The 27,280-nt window shown below is 43.7% G+C and overlaps 1 protein-coding gene across 3 annotated transcripts in view; it reads left to right on the top strand.

The window, feature by feature from the left end:
* Positions 1 to 27,280, top strand: part of LIN7C (lin-7 homolog C, crumbs cell polarity complex component) — a 387,889-nt gene that overhangs the window by 154,042 nt on the left and 206,567 nt on the right. The window contains exon 1 of one of the 3 annotated variants that reach the window (XM_069623511.1): positions 9,319 to 9,406. The exons of the other annotated variants lie outside the window; for them this stretch is intronic. Within the exon in view, the coding sequence (XP_069479612.1) occupies positions 9,334 to 9,406 (73 nt within the window). The 5' untranslated portion in view covers positions 9,319 to 9,333. Of the gene's footprint in view, positions 1 to 9,318; positions 9,407 to 27,280 lie in introns of those variants that run through there. 3 annotated transcript variants of the gene reach the window in all.

The raw sequence follows: 27,280 nt of genomic DNA, 5'->3' as shown, positions 1-27,280 counted from the left end.
CACGATGTTGCAGCACTAAAGAGTTTGCAGGTGTTTAATGAAAGCCTCTGCAGCTGAGCATTGAACATTTTTATTGAATTTGTCAAGTGTTTCAATCATGGTTGCTTCCAGTATCATCCAGCAGACCCTCCAAACAATTGTGCAGCATACTGGAACGAAATTCAAGCTTATTTCTGGTAAAACTGGCTTCAGAAATGTGAGCGTCTGCTCTGTTTGCAGTCCACCATGCCTAGCTCTGTCCTTCATCCTTCTGCGGTTGAAAAATTGAGTATGACAAAGTTGGTGAGACTGCGCTTTGAGAGAAAATTGCAAAGAGCTAGTTAATCACACACTTCAGATATCTTTGTGAAACCAGTAATCGCAGTTCGGTATCCGTGCTTTGCAACTTGCCCCACTCATCCTGGTGTCATCGACATGTTAGTCCTGTTAAAAGTGGGAAATAGAAATAAGGCAAGCCCTATTTTTTATATATATATATATATCTGAGGCTTGTGGAATCTGCTTAGATCACATGCTGTGCATAGGCCGACATCTAGTTGAAGCTGCAGAGTATTAGTTTGTTTTTCGAAACTCGAAAATTGGGCGTCGACACAGGGCGTGCCAGTAATACTATCCCTAGTGTGACGTCCACTGTGCCCATGATTCCTCACGCGTCTAGGACCCTCAGATTGTTTTTTTCCGCCATGCTGGTCGGAAGCACTGAGCGGAGTTCCCTGACTTGGTCAGATTTTGCTAATATTGTTATATATTTCCCCGTTTATTCCACCTCTACGTCGAGTCTCTGAACATCGACACTCGACGCCGGATCGGAGAAAATTCAACCGTCAGACTACAGCAACGGATTTGGTCCTCGGAAGGCCTCTGGCCTCGGCCCGGTCCTCGGAAGTCCTCTGGACTCGGCCCTGCAAGTAGGGAGAGTGGGGGTTGGCACATATCCTACACTCTGTTTAATATAGGTACATTACTTATATTCCTACACTCCAAGCCTGCTGCCATAGGGTGCGTATGGAGGGTACCCTCTTTCAATTTTGCTCCAAGTGCAACTGCAAGTATCCTGGGGTTGACAGACACGCCACGTGTAACCTCTGCTTGCCGAGGGACCACCCCGAGGCGAATTGCAGAGCGTGCAGTCGGTTTAAACCGAAGACCCTTAAGGACCGTTCGACAAAGCGTTGGGCCCACCACACCAGGCGAGAAGAGGCCATGGCCGCGGAGGGTGCCTTCAGCGATGGCAGCGACGCCGTGCTTTCAGACGGCGAGGGCAATGTGGCGTCGATGGACAGCCAAGCGCAAGTCCCCGACCTCGGAAGGTTGTCCGGCAGGGCAGCTATGGGGAAGACCCCCGGCGACACGAGCGCTACCCACACCACTTCCAGCAAACAGAAGTCCAACCAAGACTCGACACGCATGTCGAGTTCTCAGCAAGAGGCACGTAGAGAACGGTCCACCGAGTCGGTGTCCTCTTCGCGTTCGAGATCTCCTCATGACACCAAGCAACCCTCCACTGTTGCTAAAAGTGCCTCGCTCCCCTTAGTGACTGAGGTTCGGTCGTCGGAGGACGACGCCGACCTCTACCCCCAAGCCACACTCCAGGAGTCGGTGTCTGCAGGCAGCGGCAAGGCTGCTACCGAATCCCTTACACTCTCCAGAGACAGGGACTCTACCCCCGAATTTCGACGCCAGGCATCGAAAAGCTCTGATAGGGCCCAAAAGTCGGGGAAGCACTCTTCCACCCACGGGGAGGGGGAAAACAACGAAGTAAGCAGTCCCAGCCTACTTCCTCTCCAAAACTACATTCTACTCCACCTAAACAGATGGACAAGTCTCAGACCCCTGTCCTTAAGGCCCCTGTTCAGGCCAGTAGGTCTAGCCAGGACAAATCTCAATCTGTTGTCCCTAAAACCCCTGTTCAAACCATTAGGTCTAGTCAGGATAAAACGGAGAAAGCACTCCAGGAAAGAGTTATTCCCAGTTCAAAGGAATGGTCCAGTATGGACATACAGAGTAATGTCAAGGATGTCATCAGTGGCAGATTTCTATGCCAAGAACCCGGAACACTTTCTCTCTTATACACCAGAAGGGTCAACTCCCTCAGGCTCCAAGAATCCAATACCCCCAAGTAGGAAGTCCCGGGGTGAAGCACCAACTCTAGCTTCAAACCCCTTCTATATACAGCCCTATTCTCAATACCGGGAAGATCCATCCTTTGTTGAGGATCCAGACGTGGGCATGTTCGAAGAACAAACTGGGACAGGCTATTACGGGGATGATGAAGACCAGGAGGAGGAGGAGGAGGAAGAAGAGGAAGAGGAAGAGGAAGAGGACGACCCAGATACATACAGGGTAGATTCCCCAGTAGAGAAAGAGCCCGCGGTTACCGACTCCCCGGTCGACAACCAACCTCTCCTGAATGAGGTGTTGTCCAGAGCGGCACAGCACTTCCACATTGACACCCAAGGTGCTCAGGAAGAGAGGGACTTTGCAGAGGAACTGGTGGGAGAGAGGAGACCTGTTGCTCAGGCCATCCCTATCCTTAAGTCAATACAAAGGAGGATAGACCCTTCCCTTGTTAACCCCAATCTCACTAGGGCAGTAAACCCCAGAATTGAAAAGCTTTTCAGGGCAGCCCAATCTGACCCACTATACATAAGGGGACATCTCAAACCGGACTCCCTGGTTGTTACAAACATCCGTAAGAGGGCGGGAACACCCTTGTCATCGTCCGAAGCTCCCCCCGACAAGGAGAGCAAGAAGATTTATGGCTTGGGCAGGAAAGTAGCCTCCACTTCCGCCTACCAGGCAAGGATGGCAAACTCCACCACCCTGCTGGCTAGTTACAACTGCCATCAATGGGAAGAAGTCGCGGCTCTCATAGACTCCGCCCCAGAACCCTTAAAAAGCCAATTGGCACGTGTTTCGGCCGAGGGGAGAGCCGTATCAGGTTGCATTTTAAAATCAACCTTTGATGCCGCGGATAACGCCGGCAGATTAATTGCTGAAAGCACGGTCATCAAGAGGAATGCTTGGCTACGGCAGTCTGGTTTCAAGGCCAAGACCCAAGCATCACTGATAGATAAACTGGTGGAGCCGGATCTATTGTTTAGAAAGGCGGTTGAGGACGCACTAAAGAATGCCAAGGACGAGTACGAGACACTCAAGTCCCTAGGGCAACTAACCAACAAACCCCCTAACCAGAGAGGGAATGGCAATTTTTGTCGGCCTCGCGGACAAAACTCCCAAAGAGGCTCTAACTATTCCCAAGGCCAGGGTACTGCATGGAACACTAACCAGCATTCTACCCAGAATTATGGCAGGGGTAATAAAGAGGTTGTGGTAGGGGTAGAGGCAGTCCCAATAAAGGAGGGGGCACGCCTCCACCAAAACAGTGATGCTCCGTTCAGGGTCCCTTCTCGCGCATCCCCAGTAGGGGGACGCATTTCCATCTTCACCCAAGCTTGGGAAGGGATCACATCAGACAGATGGGTGCTGTCCACAGTGTCCGCAGGATACTGCATAGAACTCCTAGAGCGTCCCCAAAACCACCCTCCACGACAAAGAATATACTCCTTATACCACCAGAAGATCCTACTCGAAGAGATTGAAATTCTTCTTGCAAAGGACGCGATAGAACTCGTCCCAGGACACCAGGTAAACAAGGGTTTTTATTCAACTTACTTCCTTGTGCCAAAAAAAATGTGACAATGCGCCCAGTATTGGACTTGCGGCCTGCAAACAAGTATGTCAAGCCCCAAAAATTTCGCATGACTACTCTCCAAGAGGTAATTCCCCTCCTAAAAAAAGGGATTACATGGCAACATTGGATATGAAAGATGCCTATTTTCATATTTCCATGTTCCCAGCGCACAGAAAATATCTGCGCTTCAAGGTACTGCCTTTCGGGATAGCCCGGCTCCAAGAGTATTCACCAAGGTACTGGCGGTGGCGGCGGCACACCTACGCAGGGAGGCAATCCCAGTGTACCCTTATCTGGACGACTGGCTCATCACGGGGGAGACCCCAGTAATTTGCAGGACAAACATTCAAAGAACTATCGACCTCCTCTTTGAATTGGGCTTCTCCATAAACGAGAAAAAATCAAGTCTGGTGCCCAGCACCTCCAAGCAGTTCCTAGGAGCTGTTCTAAATACTCAAGAGGGGTTGGCTTTTCCTTCAGAGGAAAGAATTCGGAATATACTACTGCAAATTCCGCAATATCAAACCGGTCGCCAGATAACAGTACGCAAAGCCACGCGTTTGCTGGGCATGATGGCGTCATGTATTTACCTGGTCCCCCACGCGCGCCTGCGCATGCGTCCCATGCAAGAATGGTTGGCGAAACTGGTCTCAGGCAAGTGGTCAGTGGGACGATCTAGTGGTAGTTTCGCCAACACTTGTACAAAGCCTCCACTGGTGGACAAGAGACAATCTATCCAAGGGGAAACCCTTTTACGATCCCGAGATACAGGCGGTAGTCACGACGGACGCATGCTTGACAAGATGGGGAGCTCACCATCTCCACCACACAGCTCAGGGTCTCTGGTCTCACACAGTGGCCAAGAATCACATCAACCTGCTAGATCTTCTGGCAGTTTTCAGAGCACTTCAAGCGTTCGAGCCCCACCTATTGAACCTGTCGGTACAGATCCGGACGGACAGCACGACAGCCATGTTCTACCTGAACAAGCAAGGAGGGACTCGTTCGCCAAATCTGTCCAAACTTGCCCAGAAAATTTGCATATGGGCACTCAGACGGAACATCTTTCCGTCATCTCAACATGTTCCAGGGGATCTCAATTCTCTAGCGGACGCTTTGAGCAGAGATCCCCTTCCGGAGGAACACGAATGGTGTCTACACAGAGATATCGTAGATCATCTCTTCGCTCAGTGGGGGTTCCCCACTATAGACCTATTCGCCACAAGCAAAAACAGACCGTGCCCAGGATTCGCATCCAGGTTTCCCCAACCAGACTCCCTGGGGAACACCCTGTGGATGAACTGGTCAGGGATGTTTGCGTACGCTTTTCCACCAACTCCTCATCAGGAAGGTGGTGAACAAGATGAACAGAGAGTCAATGACGCTTGTCCTAGTTGCTCCCAAGTGGGCAAGACCACCGTGGTTTCCACACCTACGCAGACGCTCGGTGTGCGATCCCATCAAACTCCCGGGCTGGTACAACCTTTTGTCCCAGCACCAAGGTCAGAAGGTGCATCCTCAACCCAACTCCATGAACCTAGCAGCATGGCTCCTGAGGTCATAGAGTTTGGACATCTCAATTTACCACAGAGGTGTATGGACATCCTAAAAGAGTCTAGGAAACCGAACACGAGACATTGCTACTTCGACAAATGGAACAGATTTGTTATCTGGTGCCAGTATAAACAAATCAACCCAGTTGATTGCACTCCTTCCACAATCGTGACATACATGCTCCACCTGCTGGACGCAGGGTTAGTTTTTAACTCACTAAAGGTACACCTGGCAGCACTGTCAGCGTACACCACCTCACATAGCAAGGTGTCGTGGTGGAAGGTACCCGTGGTTAAAGCCTTCATGGAGGGAGTAAAGAGACTTCATCCTCCTATACCTAACACACCACCAGGATGGGACCTGAACGTGGTGCTATCTAAACTCGAGCCCATGCATAAGACAAGTCTCAAACACCTGACCTATAAGACTGCCTTCTTGGTAGCCATTACATCCATAAGAAGGGTCAGTGAAATTCAGGCTCTGTCAGTGCAGGATCCTTTCTTTACTATTCATAAGGATAAGCTGGTTTTACGGAGACACCCTAGGTTCTCACCTAAGTTTATTTCCAAATTCCATGTAAACCAGTCCATCGAGCTTCCGGCTTTCTTCCAAAACCCACAAAGCTCGGCTGAGGTTAAACTACACACCCTAGATGTGCGTACGGAGGTCCTTTACTACGTAAACTAGACCAGACCGCTTGGGAAAACAGATCAACTGTTTGTCTCCGTAGCCACAGGCAAAGAGGGAGATCGCGTCTCTAAGGGTGCCATCTCCAAGTGGATTGTCAACTGTATCCAGTTGTGTTATTCTCTTTCTGACAAAACTTTGCCTTTTACGCCCAGAGCCCACTTGACAAGAGGCATTGGGGCCACTCTGGCTTTCATTGAAAATGTTCCCCATGACACCATTTGGAAAGCAGCTACTTGGAGCTCTATTAACACTTTTACTCAGCACTACTGCATTGACACCCATTCCAAGACAGATACTCAAGTGGGACAAGCGGTTCTAAGACATTTATTTGCTCATGACCCTTCTCAAATCCCACCTCCTAACACTGCTCTCTAATTTATGCACAGCATGTGATCTAAGCAGATTCCACAAGTCTCAGAAGGGATACATTACTCACCGTAATCGTATTTCTGATGCTTGTATCTGCTTAGATTCACATGCGACCCACCCTTCCTCCCCTCTGAGAGAAGGCGCATGGATGCTTGTAGTCTTATCTTATCTATCTTCTATCTGCTTGGATCATCTGTACTCATGCTACTCCTCATGCTACCTCATCTCAGAAAAAATACAATCTGAGGGTCCTAGACGCGTGAGGGATCATGGGTACAGTGGACGTCACGCTAGGGATAGTATTACTGGCACGCCCTGTGTCGACGCCCAATTTTTGAGTTTCGAAAAACAAACTGTAATACTCCGCAGCTTTCACTAGATGTCGGCCTATGCACAGCATGTGAATCTAAGCAGATACAAGCATCAGAAATACGATTACGGTGAGTAATGTATCATATAATATATATATATATATATATCAGGGAGGGGTGTGAGGGGCGCACTCTGGGTCCCAGCTAGATGTACCTTTCAACAGTCCAGTTGATGATCTCCTCCTAGCGTGCTTTCTTGCCTCTTGCAATCATCAGGGAGGCAGTCTGTTCAGGTGTTTGTTCAGGTGTTGATGGTTACTACCAGTGATGGCCTCAGGGAATTCTGGTTGTTGTAGTCATTCAAGTAGCCAGGAAACAACTCATCCTCAAATTACAAAGTGTAAAACCCCAGTTGGGGGGAGGGGGGAAAATCAACAAGGCAAGAAAGCGCGCTAGGAGGAGAACATCAACTGGACTGTGGAAAGGTACATCTAGCTGGGACCCAGAGTGCGCCCCTCGCACCCTCCTTTGTCAAATCTTTTAGGAGTCCCGGGCTCCAGAGGCGGCGGCACCGGGGTGACACATGCCCCTACTCAGGAGAGCCACACTGTTGGTTTCCCCCCTCCCCCCAACTGGGGTTTTACACTTTGTAATTGGAGGTTGAGTTGTTTCCTGGCTACTTGAATGACTACAGCAACCAGAATCCCCTGAGACCATCAACACCTGAACAGACTGCCTCCCTGATGATTGGAAGAGGCAAGAAAGCGCGCTAGGAGAACATCAACTGGACTGTGGAAAGGTACATCTAGCTGGGACCCAGAGTGCACCCCTCACACCCTTCTTTGCCAAATATATGTGTGTATATATATATATATATATATGTGTATATATATGTGTATATATATATATATATATATATATATATATATATATATATATATATATATATATAGTGAAAAAACTTTGTTAAAGGGACGTTATGGTTCCAAGTAAAACCGAAAAACCCTTGAAATTCGCCAGTTATGGTAAGCTAAGCAACCGTGCACTGCTAAGACTAACACCCAGGACATCAAAGATGACATCACAAATGTCATTGATGACATCACTGATGACATCACATATGTATGTAGTTTTCATGAAATGTGTACAAGGGATTCTTATTATAATGTTGCGAAAAATGTGTCAAGGATCATTGCAATAAATATCATACCCTAATTAGTGCATTGAATGATGCATTGATATAAATAGCATTCTATTATGGGGTTCTATCTAGTATACTAAGCTACTCATACAGAAACATAACATTGTGTGCAGCGTACAAGATGAAGGTATAATATTCGGAATGTTAATATGTTGAATAATGAAATAATTGTTTTCTTAATAGATTTTTGTGTACTGTGAAATATGTAATAAGTAGCTAATAAAACACATGTATTACATAATTGCATTACTATAGACAAAACACAAAGACACAAGAACACATAACAATATGGGTATATACAGGGAAAGTGAAGTTAGCAAAAAAGCACAAGTAGTAGCAGAAACAATTCATAACTTAACTGATTATTTTCATGCAAATAAATGATTGCTCTGTTTCAAAGCTGCTATTTACCCTATGTATATGTATCACTTGATGTGATTGGACCCTAAGGAAAGTAGTGAGTACAATGTATACAAATATGACCATATACAGGAAAGTACAGCCATAAAAAAAGAACTATCAGAAAGTGCTCATAAGTCTATTGATTATCTTTATGCACAAAAAGGATAGCTGTCTTTCAAGCTTGTGTCTTCCCGTATGTATACGTTTCATATGATGTGACTGGACTCTAAGGGAATTACTGTAAGAACCTACTTGAAAGACACGTCTACAAATAAAATATTTTTTTTAGTTTCTGACTGTTACTGAAGAAAACCATGTGGCCTAGATATGTCAGCAAAAGAAAAGTTAGCCAGACATGTGATGTCATCAGTGATGTCATCAATGACATTTGCGATGTCCTGGGTGTTAGTCTTAGCAGTGCACGGTGGTGGCGCGAGTTATGGTTGCTTAGCTTACCATAACTGGTGAATTTCAAGGGTTTTTCCGTTTTACTTGGAACCATAATTTCCCTTTAACAAAGTTTTTTCACTGAATTTCATAGGTTTTTAGTAGCGCAACTTAACCATAACGTCCCTTTAACAAAGTTTTGTCATTGAATTTCGTAGGTTTTTATTAGTGCAACTTAACAATAATGACTTTCACTTTATATACATATCATATGGAACTGACTGAATCTCTTCTACTGTACTTGATGTCCGCGAACTCATTTAATGTTCGCGGACATGTTCGAAAAACAGTACCACTACCTAAAAAAAACTCTGGGGGGGTATGTTTTGATTGTTATATCATAACATAGGAACATTTAACAAATTTTAAAAAAAGCACACAAACACATTATATGTACTAATACATAAGAAATGTAACCCATTTATACAACACACTAACCATTCATTTAAATGCACTATGTTCTAAAATGGAATATACCACAAGAAAATAAATTGGCTTCCAACATAATTACCTCACAAACACAACAGAACTGAGAACAAGAGCAGACCCACTGAGTTCATAGGACATATCTTATCTGAAATAGTAAGTGTACTTAATTTTATTCATATATTTATAAACTTTCTGTATTAGATAAAAATATTATCTTTTTTTTTTCTCTCACAGAAATGTCTAGTACTCTGGAATGGCTAGAGGAACATTTCCCACATGAAGAAATGTCACAAGATAGTGAAACTAATGGTAAACACTTTATAATATAAACCATTTAATTATTATTTTGTATACATTTAACATATATATTTTTTTTTTGTACAGAGCATACCAAAATAGAAAATACTTCAGAAAAACCTGTTATGGGTAACACTTTTCACAGTATAGAAGAAAAAAAAATTGATTTATTGTTGACTAAATTTAATAATTTGAAAACTTTTGTTGATCATTTTAAACCAAAAACCTCGTACCATTGCCCCACATGTACCTGTCCCTCCTCACCATATCCCAATCAATTATCCCCAAACCCTCTCCATAACCCAAAACGTTTTGATGAGACTTCCATCCCTTCTTCCCCTAATAACAATCATGATGAAACCCCTAATTCTCCTGTTTTTGTTTGTTTCTGCCTCACCTTTTCTGTCATAAAGTATTAATATATGTTAAATAAAGTTACATTTTTATATTGTGTTGTAAATAGTTTTGTTTTTTTTTTAAAAAAAAAACAATGTAGGTGTCCACGGACAGTGCAGGTGTTCTGAAATGTTCGTACATAAACGAAAATGGAGGTGTCCTAAAGAACACTATATCTGTCCGTAGTGTTCGCTAGTAAGTTCAAACTGTTCTAAGAACACACGCGGTGTCCTGAATTGTTCGTAATTAAATGAAAATGGAGGTGTCTTAAAGAACACTATATCTGTCCGTAGTGTTCGCTAGTAAGTTCAAACTGTTCTAAGAACACACGCAGTGTCCTGAAATGTTCGTTTCACGTGTGACGCAATTTTAATTAGTTCAGGACCCGAACAGTGTCCGTAGAACATCAATGCGCATGCGCTAGCCAATCTCCGTGCATTTGGTGTCCTGCGGACATGCGCTTCCTTCGCGGACCTGTTCGCAAACGGATTCTATGACCGCGCCCACGCTGATCGCGTGTTCTAAATGAGGACACTGTTCGGGTCCCCGAACAAATTAAAAGTACATTTTCAATTAATCCATAATATTTTTCAATAAAATCTCACCATGGCACAAGTCCCACATAGTAATCCTGAGTTTCTACATACCTTTTGAAACTTTTCAAACTTTTTTTTGTGTTCGATCTGTCCGCGGACAGCGCGCATGTCCGCGAACAGCGCACAAGCACCCCTATAAAAGACCACGCCCTAGAGCTTATTCTCATTGTGTTTCTGGCTATTCTTCAGAGCACAGCTATTTCTCCAGCAACTTGCTGATTACACCATCGAGATGGCATCCCTGGCTGCAGAACTGCCACCTGGTGCTGCATCTACTTCAGCACCAACCCCACCCCCTCCACCACCTCCTCAAGGGCCTGAAGAGGGGAACAGGAGTGAGGATGTGGAGGAGGAAGAAGAGGATGATGAGAATGAGGTAGAGGAAAACCCTACTACCCGCACTAGGCGTGAGTCTTGGGTGTGGCGGTTATTTACCATTCATGGTAATGTTCCTACGGCTCGTGTGAACCGTGTTACCTGTAATGAGTACTCGGTCGCGGGAAGCACGGTAAGTACAGCTTTAGGACCACTACTATGAAGTGACACCTGAGGTCATTTCACTCTGGGGCTATTCGCAGGGTTGTACCTTGCGAACAACTTAGCAGGTTGGTTTCCTCTACTTCATCCTCTGTTTCTGATCCTGTCACCACAAGGGCGACCTCTGTGGGACAGGGTCTTCCTCAAGCTGCGTCACAGGCCATACAGAATGCTGATGACCCTTACCTTTCGAGGGTCACAGTTGTATGTATGTATGTATGTATGTATGTACTGTGACACAGTACTCTGCAGGGAGGAGCGACTTCATAGTGCTTTTAAGACTATCGTCTCAGAGCACGAGAAGATCTGCTCACTACCTAAATAAAACCCACACTACATCGTCCTCTCTTAGCTCGCCCTTTCTTATCCCTGTGGTTGGTGTCCCCCCCCTTTACCTTCCTTTCCCCTCCTCTCCTAGTGTGTCGTGTATAAAAAACCAAAAAAAATACAAAATATCAAAAAACAAAAAAAATAAGGCTTTTTCAGAGCCACCTTTCACAGTTAGAAATAGAAATGAAAATAAATGAAGCAGGGCCCTTTGTATTTTTTAGAAGTCCACGGACAGTTCGCGAACATTTAAAAAATTGGGTTGCTGCCCCATCAGAAACATTGCAATTTTCTCTGGGAAGAAGTGGTGGCTCTGAAAAGAGCCTTTGGGTGGTGTTTGTAAGTCAAAAATTATAAATGCTTAACACCTACTTCAAAATGGTTGTTGTAATTCCAAAAAAGGTCGCAATGCATTTTGTACATTTCTCAGAAAAATCTGATTGCCAGCATAAGTAAGATGGACTCCATCTCTGCGAAAAATGTTTGTACTACGAAACATAATATTTTCATTGTGAAAAGACGACATGCCAAAATCTCTTAGAAAGGCACAAACAGCCTTATTAACATTGCGCCTTGCTTTTTCCATTTGTGGACCAAATGAAGAAGAACAAAGCCACATTTGTCTCTGCGCAATCCGTAAAAATATCACTTGAGAATTAGGAAACATGTCCATAACCGTCCCAAGTCCTTCTTTCATAGCAAATTGCAAAAAAAATCCAGTCACATGTCCTAAACTGTTCCCTCCACAATGAATTACAATTATATCTGGATGTTGCTCTGTCTCCAAAGTAGCACAGAGGGGTAGCAAGTCCAACCACTTCATTCCACGTACTCCATGCCATGTACTTCCACATGTAGGAATCCAAGATCTACAGCTACTCCACAGCTTTCTGCATGCACCTTCAACCAATGTATCCACAAATCTCCCAAAATTCAAACAATCTGTTTTCTGAAACACACAGCCATAGCTATCTTTTGTTCTCTCGGCAAAAAGAGTATCTGAGAAACTCTCTCCTGGCACAACACACCCACTAAACTTTCCTGACCAATCTCTTTCAGTGCTTATTCTCATTTGCATGACTTCTGAACCCAAAAATGCCCGGATGTAACTCCCGATGTCCGCGAACTACCGCCATGTCCGCGGACATATCGTAACATGAAAAACCCTTCTACCATTTCCACTTCACTCTCTCTGCCATTCCCTCATTGGATGTAACTAGAAAATCACATGAACATGCACCAATCACATTCAAGACCTCTAGATCTAACTGCATCATCATAGATCAGCAATGCAAATGTACTGTGAATCTCTCTGAGTACAAGTGTCATATCATTGGCAAGCACCATCTACCAGAAATTCTGTACAAGTCTCCAAGATTTCTACTTGCAGCTCCATGCATATCCATATGCATGAACACAAACTTCAGGTATGCATATTTTCTGTACAGTAGATGAACACATTTTCAAACACTTAGCTTGTGTAATCTGTAAAATGAATTTATTTTATTTTTTCAATATCCTAAAATCAACTATCACTTATACACCTTTATACTAGTTACTTTCTTTATACACACATCATGTTAAACTAACATTTTTTAAATGAAATATATTGACTACATATATTCAAACAAAATTGCATGCAAGCACAATCTGTTTAAATCTTTATACAATTTCATATCTTTTTGTTTTTATTTATTTACTTAATTACGTTAATTTAGACATGACATTGAGGTGCTATTACCTAGAACAGCTAACTTACAGAAATAGTGGTATTCACTGGTATATTATAAATTTCACAAGACATAGTAAAGATATTTTTTTTGCTACAGTTAGTCATTCAATACAATTTGTTCATTAAGAACATATCATATGTACTGAACTGATGCAATGTATCTTATGTAAATAAATTAGTTTAATGGTTTTAAAGAAGGCACTGAGGATTTCAGTTAAAAATATCAATATATAAATTAAAAACGGCGCTATATACAAAGTTAATAATTTGAAGCTTTTACAATTGCAGTGAAGACCAGTCTCCTGAAAAGAAGCAGCCAAATTCGAAGAACTAAGAAGTTACCTGTTAATTTAAGAAAAAAAGTAAGTAGAATATCACCATAATATTTGTATTATTAATCAAACATACTATAACGTTAATACACGCTATTTTGGTGCCTAAAAATAGAGATTGTGTACCATTTTGTCCAAAAATCTCCATGTCTTAAACAGCGATTTACAGCCAGAATGGCCCACAAATTCCTATTTTTGGACACACAAATTACCCAACTGAACCGCTACAATTTTCATATTATAGAACAAACAACTGTTTTAATTGTATACATTAGATTTACTATTTGTACTTTTCCACACCACTAGCTTACTTTTTTTGTCATCTGAACCCCAGTTTAGTAACACATAAATTCAAGAATACCTATCACTACTAGTTGTAGTTCCTAATGCACAATCACACACCATTACATACATCTTTATCATCTTACTCAAACACTCATGCACACATACATTCCAGAACACCCCAACCCATATCTTCTTTATTTTTTTCAACAGACCCTATAGAATGCCTACCAAAAGTCAAGTCCGTAGAAAGCAACGCAAAAGTAGAGCAAATGAAAATAAGTGTCCAACATAAGCATCCATCTCTAGCAGAATTTGTAAAAAAAGTTGAAACAAAACAGCTAATAGTCATTTAGTGAGACACAAGAAGTTTCAAGTACAAAAACTTTGCCTCCTCTATCAAAATGTAAAACAAACCAAAAAACAATTAACAGAAAATCAGCTATCACTACAGATAAAACTACTTCTTCAAATTGTAATATAGTGCAAAGTAAGCATACCAAGAAAAAGTATTTTAGCCAAAATGTACCGTCACAAAGTCCTTCAAAATCTTATAAAAACAGGAGAGAAATCAGGTTGAATTCTTAAAACCTATCGTAGGAAATTAATCTTAGAAGCGTTGATGGACAGTGCAATTCTTCTGAAAAGAAAGTTATTTATTTTACTGTTAAACAAAATGAAACCACTAACAAAACTAATAACTAAATTACAAAAAAGACTTCTCAATAAGCGAAATGTCAACAGAAAGAACTTCTTAAGTATCTGCGGAGGTGACTGGAATCACACTACGAGCACAGAACCATATTTTAATGAAGAAAAGCAAACAAATACAATTGCCATACATAGCAGTGGTCGAGGTTATGAAGAAGTGAATAAAACCATAATGGAACAAGAAGTACTCCTTACAAAAATATGCCCTGAAAACTTAGAATTACCCCTCCATTCAACTGAATCAGAACGTCTAGTGTACAAATGGCCATGCACATCAATGTGTAACATTCCCAAACAATGTTTCAAATCTTTACGCCAATTCCTCAATAAATATGTAAAAAGCAAAGACAAAATCAAAATTAAATTACTGCAAAATATGGATACCTGTCCAGTGCGCAAGTACACAGGACTACAAGGACATTCATTGGCCTGCATTACAAAACCTACTTGTAAACCACTTTCCATGATATCAAAAGGATATCAACACATCATTCAACTATAAGAAATCTAGTCTATAAACTCTACTATGCTGAAAGTCCTGCTTTAGCACTAGCAAAGTTAAATAACATCCTTCTACATGGTACAGCAAAAGACCTACTTGAAGAAATTCACTATATCCAGAAAAAATATTTTGGAAGTGAAAGCCATTTACAGAATGAAATAGCTTTAAACCAATTAAGCAACAATTCTAAACATGGCAACCTTTTGCTAAACACATACAAAAAAGAAATACTAAAATTGAAAAATACATCAGCTGAAGTACCAAACCATGTATGTGTATGTTGCCGTAGAATTTTTTATAAAAGTAACACAAAAACTGTAGACCTATCATACAGAATAGAACACAATGAAGATTCAAAATGGTTTGAATTGGCTCTCTACCTTGTAGCAGAAAACAAATACGAAATAACTGAGCCCTTAATACTTTGCAGTTACTGCACTACAAAACTTGACAACAACCAAACTCCTTCACGTGCTATCACAAATAATTTGGAATTATACCCAGTACCAAAACCCCTACAACAACTTAATTTATATGAGAGCATCATAATTCAAACAGTACACCCATTTCAAGCAATAATACGCCTTCAACCAAAAACAGCAAAATTACCTCCCTCTGAATTGGTAAAAGGCATTCGTGGAAAAGTAGTTTATTTACCATTAGATCTAAAAGAAAATGTGCATACTCTAGGAGTGCAACGTCCAATGCAGCAATCTTTAATTATCTTAGTAAATGGAGTACCTACAAAAGACAAAAAAATATGGCACAGCTGGTAGATTTATATAAAGTTAGACAAGCCTTCCAATATCTTAAGGAGAATAATGAATATTACAAAGAAATTAATATTGAAGAAAACTTGAAATATACAACTGAAATAATTCAAGAAACACAAGAAGCTGGTCAATTTGAGCTACTAGATCCTGCTACAATATCAAATACTTTAGACCATTATACAATTCATCCTTTGCACTGTAATGACACCGTAGAAGATGTACTGGAAACTTACCAAATGTGTCAAACAAAAGGATCGCCAATCAGCATATGGGAAAAAAGTATAGACGCACGTGATTTTCCTCTACTCTTTCCTACTGGCAAAGGAGGAAGGTATGATGGACCTATTCAAATATCAGCTTCAGAATACCGCTCATTACGGATGTATTCTGAAGATCCCAGATTTAGACAAAATGTGGAATACATATTCCACCTACTCTTTGAAAGTGAACTAGCAACTTTGTTACGGAGTTGCATACATATTAAAATCAGGATCACACTTTCAAAATATGACAGCTACACAATTATTAGAAAAAGTGCAACAAAAGGATGAGGTTTTACAATCAAATATTACAAATCTATTAGCAAATATGCGTGGTACTAAGGGGTACTGGTTTCTACGTCATGGAGATCTACTTTGTATGATCAGAAAACTTGGCCCACCCACTTGGTTTGTTACATTAAATTGTGCAGAATATGCATGGGAAGATTTACATGATTTCCTACGCATATCAAATAAAAACAAAACAAACATAGATATACTAACACCTGGAGAACTTTGTTCTTTGGATCCTGTTAATGTTTCAAGATATTTTCACCATCGCTTCATTGCTATGCTACATTTTATTTGTAATAAAACTGTTCCTCCCCTTGGAGAAGTGCAACACTTCTTTTGGAGAAAAGAATGCCAAGCCAGAGGAGCACCACATATCCACATGCTTTTATGGATTAAAGATGCTCCTAAATTTGGTCAAGACAGTGATGCCACTGTTTTACAGTTTATTGAAAAATATGTCACTTGTGAAATTCCATCAGAACCCACAAATAGTGATCTTCATGCAGAAATTTTACAATTTCAAAGACACAAATGTGGAAAATATTGTTGTCGCAAATACAAAAACAAAGGGAAATACTACACCAAATGGCGATTTGGTTTCCCTAGACCAGTTACAAATACAGGTCAAGTGAACAACCTCATGTCTTCAGTTAGACATGGTGTTAAAGATAAGTCACCTAAAAATACATATTACATAAAAAGAAAAGAAGAAGAAAAATATATCAATGATTATAATGCAATCATTGCCCACTTATGGAATGCAAACATAGATGTGCAGTACATTGCAGACAATTCTACTGCAGTTGCACGATATGTCACAGCATACTTAACTAAAGCAGAAAAGACAGAGCTCCAAGACCTCTGGAATGACCTGTCATCAGATAAAACAGTATCTCAGAAATTATACAGCTTGGGCATAGAAATGCTCACCCATAGAGAATGTGGATCATATGAAGCAGCTGATCGTTTAACTGGTACTGCATTGTATGGTAAATCTGAAAATATAGTATGGCTAAGTCTTGGTCCAGCTAAATCTAGAAAGAGTTCTAAAATCATATGAAGATATAGAAACAATAGCCAAACATGATCCCAACAGCCAAGACATTTTAAAAAACAATTTTTCGAGGGGATTGGGTCCTCCGACGTATTCCATATCTATGACATGTAATCACCACAGCTGTGCTGCTTCGGAAACTTTTTTCAGCGTCTGCGTCCTGCGTCGACTATGCGCCGTCGTCGAGGACCCCGTCCGACGTCATCCGATGTGATAATTAGGACGCACGACGCCCGTAGCATCAGTTCTGTTTTTTCCGCGAACGTGTTGCTTCGTGAATCTCGGTTAACGCCTCGACTCTTTGGAGTTCTGTTCTTCTCAGTTGTTCGAACCTGTTCGTTTTGTGAAAATCCTTTGTGTGAAGATGTCTTCTACTTCGTCTTCGACCCTGTGTCCGGGTTTCAAGAAGTGCGGGGAGTGTGGGACCAAGATGTCGGTGACGGACTCGCACGACGCCTGCCTCTGGTGCCTCGGGGAGGCCCACGACACGGATGACTATCGACTGCCAGTCGCTCACGTCCAAAGCCTTACGCGAACGTAAGAAGAAGTTGTCGGTGGGTCGGGTGTCCAAGCCCCGGAAGGCGAAGTCTGCGGGGCTTTCAACGGATGATTCGAGGGGTGACTCTCTGCGTCATCGTCGGAAGTCTCGTGGGTCTCCTTCTAGGAGTCGGTCTCGCCACTCCTCAGCCTCTTCGAGGCATTCTCGGAAGCGCCGACACCGGTCGTCTTCCAGGTCCTCTTCGGAGGACTCTGCCCGGCACGTCGCTTTCCCCACCAGCCATGCGACGCCGGAGGAATGGGCTTCCCTCAGGAAGAAAATGCTGGCGATTCTTGAGTCGCAGGGTACTAAGCTGTCCGCGCCCCCGAGTGGGGTCTATCGTGAGAGGTCGAGAGACACCGCTCGCAAGAGTGGTCGGCACGAGTCACGGGGAGAGGTCCCGTTCGGACAAGGAGACTCGTTCTCGACGTACCCGTTCCAGGTCCCGGTCCTCGACGCGTTCGAGACCGTGTGCACCTGTGAGGTCTTCAAGGAAGACATCGACGTCTGAGGCGTCGAGGGCGTCGACAGGCTTTCTCGAGGCTCCGGCTCCGAGGAAGCCGTCGAGGGACACGCTCGGGGCTCCGGCTTCGAGGGCTGTGTCGACGCCGCTGATGCTGGCGGCGCTGCATCTGACGTCGACACCGATTTCGTCGACGCCGATCCTCTCGGCGCCGATGCCTGTTCTCTCGACGTCGGCACCGATTCGCTTGATGCCATCGACGCCTTTCGTGTCGGAGGTACCCCGTGGCACGGGGGAACCCCCTAGGAAGGCTCTGGTTAAGAGCAAGCACTCTCGTGTGCCTTCTTTTCGCCACCTGGAATATTTTTCAGAGGCGGATGAGGATTCTGATGGCCTGGTTCCTAGTCAGGTTCCAGATGAAATTGTCTCGGGCCATAGTCAGTTTGACGATTTGAGGCAGTCACTGCATGATGCCAGTGGACTGGACACCTCTCCGGAGGTGGAGTTTTGTAGGCCTGAGCCTGGCTCTCATGCCGATTCCTCCTACTGGCGCCTTATGGCTAGGGTTTCTGAGTACTTGGGATGGACTGCTCCCCCAGGGGAGTTTGTGCAGGATGATCTGACGGACATCCTTGATGTTGGTCCCCCAACTGACCCGGTACTGCCGTTCCATATGGCTTTACAGAGAAGGGTGGCGACGGCTTGGACTGCTCCAGAGAGTCTCCCGGCGTTGGGCAGATCCTTGTCGCGGAAATACCGTCCAGCCAGTAGCGACCCCTGCTACTTGACCAGCACCCCACTCCAGAGATTTTGGTGGTGCAGGCGGCCACGGCCCCGGCAAAGCAGGCGTCGTACCCTACCATCCCTACTGATAGGGACGACAAACGTTTTGATGGCTGGGCGAAGATAGTGTTTTCTTCTGGTGGTATGGCGCTTCAGGCGGCCAACTCAATTTGTGCCTTGTCTCGTTTCACACACACTCTGTGGAACTGTGTTGCGTTAGCGGCTGAACATATTCCTGAAGGGGACGAACGGGAGGGTTTCCTTGCTATGGTCCAGGATGGTAAGGATGCCATGTGTGAGTCCGTTCAGTCGGGCTTGTACTTAGCTGAATGCGTCAGTAGGTCCATGGCGGCGAGCACCGTGATACGCAGGTTTGCGTGGTTGCGGAAGTCAGGGTTTGCTCCTGATGTGCAGTCCCGGCTCCTCAACATGCCCTTTGACGGTGAACACCTTTTTGGCAGCAAGGCTGACGAGAGCCTTGAGAGGTTGCAGACCTCAAAAGCTGCAGCGAAGTCGTTGGGCGCTGCAGTTCGCCAACCTCTGCCTTTTCGTCCTAGGGGACAGCAGTGGAGGGGTGGTTCCTTTCGCTATTACTCGTCCTTCAGTAAAGCGAGAGGAGCAGGCAGTCAAAGAGGCCAACGCAGGGGTACCAGAGGTGGACGACAGGGTACCCGTGGTGCCAAGGCCGTTCGGGCAGTTGCCTCTTTGCCCTCAGGTAACGCCGCAGCCGCTCCCACTCGGTCATGAGGCCATGTCCCATGGTTCGCCGGTTGGGGGAAGGCTGGCACAGCATCTTGTAGCGTGGCAAGCCATTACTTTAGATGTGTGGGTTCTGGAGATCATAACCCACGGCTACTGTCTTCCCTTTCGGCACAGGCCTCGCGACAATCCACCGGGGAACCTCTCTTTGCAGAGTCCGGATCCGCTCCTTGCGCAGGAAATTCAAGCCCTGCTGGAGAAAGGCGCCATAGAACTGGTGCCTGTAGCGGAGAGGAACAAGGGATGGTATTCCCCTTATTTTTTGATTTCGAAGAAAGACGGGGGATTGAGACCCATCATGGACTTGCACGGTTTGAACAAACTCCTCAGGAAGGACAAGTTCAAGATGTTTACTCTCAAGTCCTCCAGGCCCTTCAGGACTGGTTGGTGTCACTCGACCTCAAGGATGCTTACTTCCATGTGCCGATCCATCCCAAGCACAAGAAGTACCTGAGGTTCGCGGTTGGCGACTTGCACTTTCAGTTTCGGGTCCTGCCGTTCGGATTGACCTCCGCCCCAAGGGTTTTCACCAAGCTCATGGTGGTGGTGGCAGCGCATCTCAGGCAAGGGGGGATTCACGTCTACCCCTACCTGGATGATTGGTTGATCAGGGGAGCTCTCCCGAGCAAGTCCTGGATCATCTGTCCGTCACCTGCCACTCCCTTCACAGGCTGGGCTTCTCCCTCAATTTAAAGAAGTCCCATTTGACGCCAACACAGCGGCTCCAGTACATCGGAGCAGTGCTCGACACTTCCCTGGGGCAGTGTTTTCCTCCCCAGGTGAGGGCTCTTCACATTTAGCAGATGGTGCACAAGTTTCAGCATGCCAAGACGCTCCCGGCGTTCGAGTTCTTGAGGTTGCTCGGCCTCATGGCATCCTGCATTCTTCTGGTGCCAGAGGCTCGCCTGCGGATGAGATCTTTGCAGTGGGCACTCATGACGCAATGGTCGCAGTCCTCCGGCAGGATGTCGGGCCCGGTTCAGGTGCCGCCCTCGGTCGCCCGGGACCTTCTGTGGTGGGCAGTCGAAGGCAACTTGATGAAGGGGGCTCCATTTTGGCTTCCCTGGCCGGAGGTGACGATCGTGACGGATGCATCCGTCACGGGATGGGGAGCTCAATGCCAACGGGCTGAGTGTCAGCAGTCGTTGGTCTCCGTCGGAGTCCAGACTCCATATCAATCTGTTGGAGCTGAGGGCCGTCAGGCTAGCCCTGAAGGCTTTTCTGCCGACTGTGCGAGGAAAGAGTGTCCTGATCCTGACGGACAACACAGTGGCCATGCACTACCTCAACAAAAAGGGGGGGGGCAGGGTCATTTCCTCTGTGCAGGGAGGCGATGCAGCTCGAGTTCTGGGCCATCCAGCAGGAAGTTTCAATCTCGGCAGTTCATCTGGCCGGAGACGAAAACGTGACGGCGGACGCTCTGAGCAGGCAGAGCGCGATCTCTCACAAGTGGGAGTTGGCTCAGGAGATTCTCCTGGAGATCTTTGCCCTTTGGGGGACCCCTCAAGTGGATCTCTTCGCCTCCAGTGTCAACTGGAAGTGCGAAAGGTTTTGCTTGCGGGAATTTCATCCAAAAGGAGCCTTAGGAGACGCGTTTGTGGTGGAGTGGTCATTCCCGCTGCTGTACGCGTTTCCTCCAGTCCCCGTCATCCCGCAAGTGCTGCGAAGGTTACGGAAGTTCGGTTCCCGGATGATCCTCATTGCTCCGGCGTGGGCTCGCAGGACGTGGTACCCGGACCTTCTCGACTTGTCCATCTGCCCTCCACGTCGTCTTCCCTACCGAGACGATCTGCTCTCACGGGAGGGGGGGGTCAGGTTCTCCATCCAGAGGTCAGATCCCTCAACCTTCACGCTTGGCTTCTGAAAGGTTGAGGTATAACGATTGGGACCTCCCTGAAGACGTGATGGAGGTGTTGCTTTCGGCCCGAAGGCCAGCAACAAAGTCTCTGTGCCGTTGGCGTAAGTTCTGCGACTGGTGCAGAGTTCAGAATGTGGATCCTTTTGCATGTGACATCCCCATGGTTCTGTCCTTTTTACTTTCTTTGGCCCACAGGGGCTTGCAAGTGGGTACCATTAAAGGTTACCTGGCGGCGCTGTCCATCTTTAAGCGCTCGTATGAAGAGTGTTCTTACTTTAAAATCCCTTTAATTTCACAGTTTCTGAAAGGGCTCACTAATGTGTTCCCTCCGTCACCTTTCCTGGTGCCCGGTTGGGATTTAAACCTTGTTCTTAAGTTTCTTATGGGTGCTCCGTTTGAGCCTTTACATTCTTGCTCTTTGAGGCTGTTAACTCTGAAAACTGTGTTTTTAGTTGCGGTTACTTCCGCTTGCAGAGTGAGTGAGTTACAGGCACTTTCAGTTAAGCCACCCTTCACTGTATTTCACAAGGACATGGTTGTCCTTAGAGTTCGTCCTTCCTTTCTTCCGAAGGTAGTGACGGAATTTCATTTGGCCCAGAAGGTTGTTCTTCCGGTATGCTATCCTCCTCCGCATCCTGGTAAGGAAGAGGAGAGGCTCCATAGGCTTGATCCGAGGAGAGCTTTAAGCTTTTATGTTTCACGCATGTCCCGGGTCAGAGTGGATGATCAACTCTTTATTGGTTACGCTGGAAAGCGTTTGGGGCAAGCTGTGATGAAACAGACTTTGTCTCGCTGGATTATTTTAGCCATCTCGGAGTGTTACCGCTTGGCGGGTAAGGACCCACCGGCTGGCTTGCGGGCCCATTCTACCAGGGGTGTGGCTGCATCTACTGCACTGCAGAGGGGTGTTCCTATTCGCAACATCTGTGATGCAGCCACCTGGGCTTCAGTACATACATTTGTACGTCACTATTCCCTCGATTCCATCCGAGGACAGGATCTGGCCTTTGGCAAGGCGGTCCTTTGCTCTGCTATTTGATTGGCTATTCTAAATTTTGATTCTAAATTCTTTCCCTCCTCCTTGCTCTGGTACTGCTTTGGGAGTCTGTCATAGATATGGAATACGCCGGAGGACCCAATCCCCTCGAAGAACAAGTTACTTTCTTACCTGGTAACGTTCTTTCGATGGGATGGTCCGACGACGTATTCCATATCGCTCCCGCCCTGCCTTCCCCGCTGCAGAATTTCTTTTGCGATTGCAGCTTACGTTCCGCAAGGCTTTGTCTGACTGGCAGTTGACTAATGTCACACGTTCTGGGGGAAAAAACTACAACTGAGGCTACGGGCGTCGTGCGTCCTACTTATCACATCGGATGACGTCGGACGTTGGAGGAGGTCCTCGACGACGGCGCATCGACGTCATCGACGCAGGACGCAGACGCCGAAAAAAGTTTCCGAAGCAGCACAGCTATGGTGATTACATGTCATAGATATGGAATACGTCGTCGGACCATCCCATCGAAAGAACGTTACCAGGTAAGAAAGTAACTTGTTCATTGGACACATACTACCCAAACAGAAGTAATACTTTGGAAAACATGTATCTATAACACATAGCCCAAAACTACACATACAAAAATATAAAACCTGATGAAAAAAAAGTTAAATATAGAGTGACAAACTGAAGGCCGCTTAGTTAAACTCACTAAACCAAATTTAATTAATCGCATCAAATTGTCATTAAAGACTCCTCAACATAAAGAAGTATATTACATGTCCCTGCTACAACTCTTCAAACCATGGAGAAAAGAAGAACAATTACTGATCACCATGACTCATATGAGGATGCTTTCAAAGCAAATGAAAGCACTATAACTGATGTAAACTTTGCACAGTACAAAACAATGTTGCACAATGAACAGCAACACGAAGAAGAACTCTAAGCCCAACTAGATAAGGACACTCCTGACAGTAGTCAACCTTCTGTAACAGGAAGCCAAGAACCACTGGGAGAACCACTAATAACAAATGAGGCAGAATTAGCTATGACAGAAGTAGAAAACACCATGTGTCAGTATGAAGATAAGGAAGACTTAATTATACTACAATCAAAACTAAACAATGAGCAAAGTAGCATTTTTCAAGAAGTAACAAAACAAATTGCACATGGTGTAAAACATGAAAATAAAGAATGTTCCTGCCATAATTATAAACCTATACTACTGTACGTCAGTGGTGAAGCTGGTTCTGGCAAAACATTCCTAATCAAAATCATTAGTAAGTTCCTTCAACAATTGACAAACAACAAACTGTCATCTGTTGTCACTGCCCCCACAGGTTTAGCTGCCTACAACATAGGTGGTGTTACATTACACCGATTACTACTATTACCAGTAGAATACCAGAACAAATTAGACTATTACATACTTTCTGCAGAAGCTGCAATGTAATTACGCAGAGTATTGAAACAAATGAAAATGCTACTAATAGATGAAGTGAGCATGGTCTCCAACCTGATGTTAGCTTTAAATCACCTCAGATTACAAGAAGTACTCAAAACAGACTATGAAGAGCTCTTTGCAGGAAAACACATTATTGTTTTTGGAGATCTGCTTCAATTAACACCAGTAAAAGGTGAGCCTATTTTTAAAACATTAAGGCACAAACTCTGCCGTAAAACTGTTGGCAGCATTGGAAATGTCAACCTTTGGCAACATTTCCAATACAGAGAATTAACAGAAAACATGCGGCAATCTGCAGATCTCACTTATGCCAACATTTTAAAAAGTATCAGAGTTGGTATACTTTCTAAAGAAGCAGAAGCAATATTGAAAACCCGGCACATTAATGCACTTTATGGCGATAATACATGTGCTACAGATGTTATGGAACAATTAGCCCACAAAAATGTCAATTGTATGGCCTTAATGCCAACTCTTGCAAACTGTTCCAAATTCAATGAAATCATGCTAAGTAAAGAAATGCAACCAATTATGGAAATTAGCGCCACAGACAAACTAGATGTACATGATATGACACTACCCATGTGTGACCAAGCCACAACAAGACTAAATAGTTTAGAAAAATCAATCTCAAACACAGCAGGCTTAGAAAAGATATTAAAATTATCCTTAAATTGCAGAGTAATGCTTAAACGCAACCTTGACGTGGACCAAGGACTAGTTAATGGAGCACTGGGTACAGTTGTTGGCTTTCAAACATACCCACGCGACAACAAAATTCAGTTTGTCAATATACTCTTTGACAAACTTTCAGAAGTAAAAAGGATAGGACGGTCAACAGCTAGATTCCTTCTCTTCAAAGATATGTATGTACGTAGAGAACAATTTTCTCTAACTCTTGCATACGCAGTCACGATTCATAAATCACAAGGTCTTACCCTAGACAAAGCAATGATAGATATTGTTAACAGTCTTTAAAGAAGGCATGAGCTATGTAGCACTATCACGCTTACGTACACTTGACGGTCTATTGCTAATCAACTTTGATGCAAGTAAAATAAACGCTGATATTCCTTGCATTTTAGAATACAATAGACTTTGCTCACTATACACCCCCCACCTAAACACATTCTTTTCCACAAAAAGTAAAACGTTATGAAAGAAAAATAAATCAAACAGAAATGCACAGGATGTCACTGCAAATCCTCCAAAGAGAGCAAAAGAAACTAATACTTCATCAAGTACCACAAGCAAAAAAGAATCAATTAGGGAAAGTAAACCAAGTACTTCTTTGAAGAAGGAAGACCAACTCCAAAAAACGCAGTTAGATACAGAACTACCTGGACCATTTAAATTCTCAAATATAGTAATGAATATTCAATTACCACCAATTGTTGACAACATTTACTTACACAGTACAGACCCATTGTGTTTGCAAATGTTAGTACTTCACAGAAATGCAGCAAACAATCCTGACAACACTTATAGTGTTTTTGGAATAAGACAACAATTGGACTACTGTGCTGGAATGGTGAAATTCACTATAAATTCACAGGAAGATCTGCAAGAATTTCTAATGTACTTACTACAAGTACTGGAAAACCAAAACATACCTATAAATTAAATCTTTCAGATTTCATACATGTGGAAACATACATGCACTCTCTGCAACAATGTGACACAAGAAGAAATCCCCAATGAACGCCTCATATATATATCAATACCAAATTGTGAATCCATTCCATTTCAGCGACTTGTACAAAATGCAAACCATGGTTGATTATGCTCTACCTGCAATTCAGATAATCGCTCCACGTTAGTAATACAAACACATAGTAAATACATAATACTAATGCTTCTACGTTACCATGCAGATGGTACCAAAAACAACTGCAAGTTGACTGGATTCACACATGGTCAAATATCACTTGGTAAGAAAACCTTCACAACAATAGGTATAATCTACCACGCAGGAGCCACAACCAATTCAGGGCACTACACTGCATATATAAAAAAGAAATGTGGATGGTTTGAATGTAATAGTACTATTACTCTAAAGCAGAGATTACGAGTAAATCTTACAAACGCTTATTTGATCTTGAAACCAAAATTTGATAACTAAACTGTATTTAAACCCTAAGTAAACTTGTGTTAAAACAATATAAACTGTAAGAATACTCCAAAAGCTATCTGACTGCTCAAAGATTCTACAACAACTAATCAGATAAATGAATACCACTAAATTAGACCAGAAAATACAATTAGAATACGCCAATTGGTATCAAACTGCTCCAAAATTTTATAATATCAAAACAAATAAATATGTTACTGCTCCAAAAAAATACAAGCCAAAGTATAAAGCATTAGCCAGAAACAAGTGAACACTGGAAACAAACAAATAAACTGTAGCATAACAGTTTTTTTTTTTTTTTAATCCAACATGGATTTTTTTTCTCCCACAGACCCAATGATTTTAGCAACAAATACAGAAACTGAGCAAATTGCACAGTACTCTGATTTGTAATCTACTAAATATGAGTCCAAAAAAAAGTATATTGATTATACAATGTAATAAGTCATTACAAAATACTAATATGCTATTTTCTTATCACAGAAATGAACAAGAAAAACATGGACTCCCGTTACTAGACCAAACAGTAAGTATACAATAATAAGGAGAACCATAGCAGCATATCACATCCATAGTATCTAATACCTTTGTTCTTTATACATTTGTTTTTCACCCAAAGTTATAAGCAAATATGAATGTGATATGCTGCGGTGGTTGTTGCCAGGGCATACAGTCTTCGGTGCATGGCCAAATGGCCGTGTTCTTAGAAGCGTCTTCAGAACACCACCATCTTGTTTATTTGCGAACATTTCAGGACACTGCGAGTGTTCTTAGAACAGTTTGTTTACTTGCGAACAAAACGGACACATATTGAGTCCTCAGAACACCCCCATTCAGTTTATTTAGAACATTTCAGAACACCCGTGATGTCCGCAGACAAATCGAACACAAAAAACACAACTTTCATCCTATCTCATACACTCCCACCCTCCCCAAACACTCCTACACACCAAAACACTCTACTAAATACAAATTTTGAACAAAGTTTCACCGCGCTGTCCATGGACGACCGCGAATCCAAGATGGCGGACGCTACCGAAAATCTGACGCGCTTCACGCCGTCCAATCAGCGAACACGTTGCATGTCTGCGAACAT

Source organism: Ambystoma mexicanum, chromosome 11, assembly GCF_040938575.1.
Source record: "Ambystoma mexicanum isolate Mex_15411 chromosome 11, UKY_AmexF1_1, whole genome shotgun sequence".
NCBI classification, from domain to species: domain Eukaryota; kingdom Metazoa; phylum Chordata; class Amphibia; order Caudata; family Ambystomatidae; genus Ambystoma; species Ambystoma mexicanum.
This window is presented reverse-complemented; position numbering and strand designations above follow the sequence as displayed.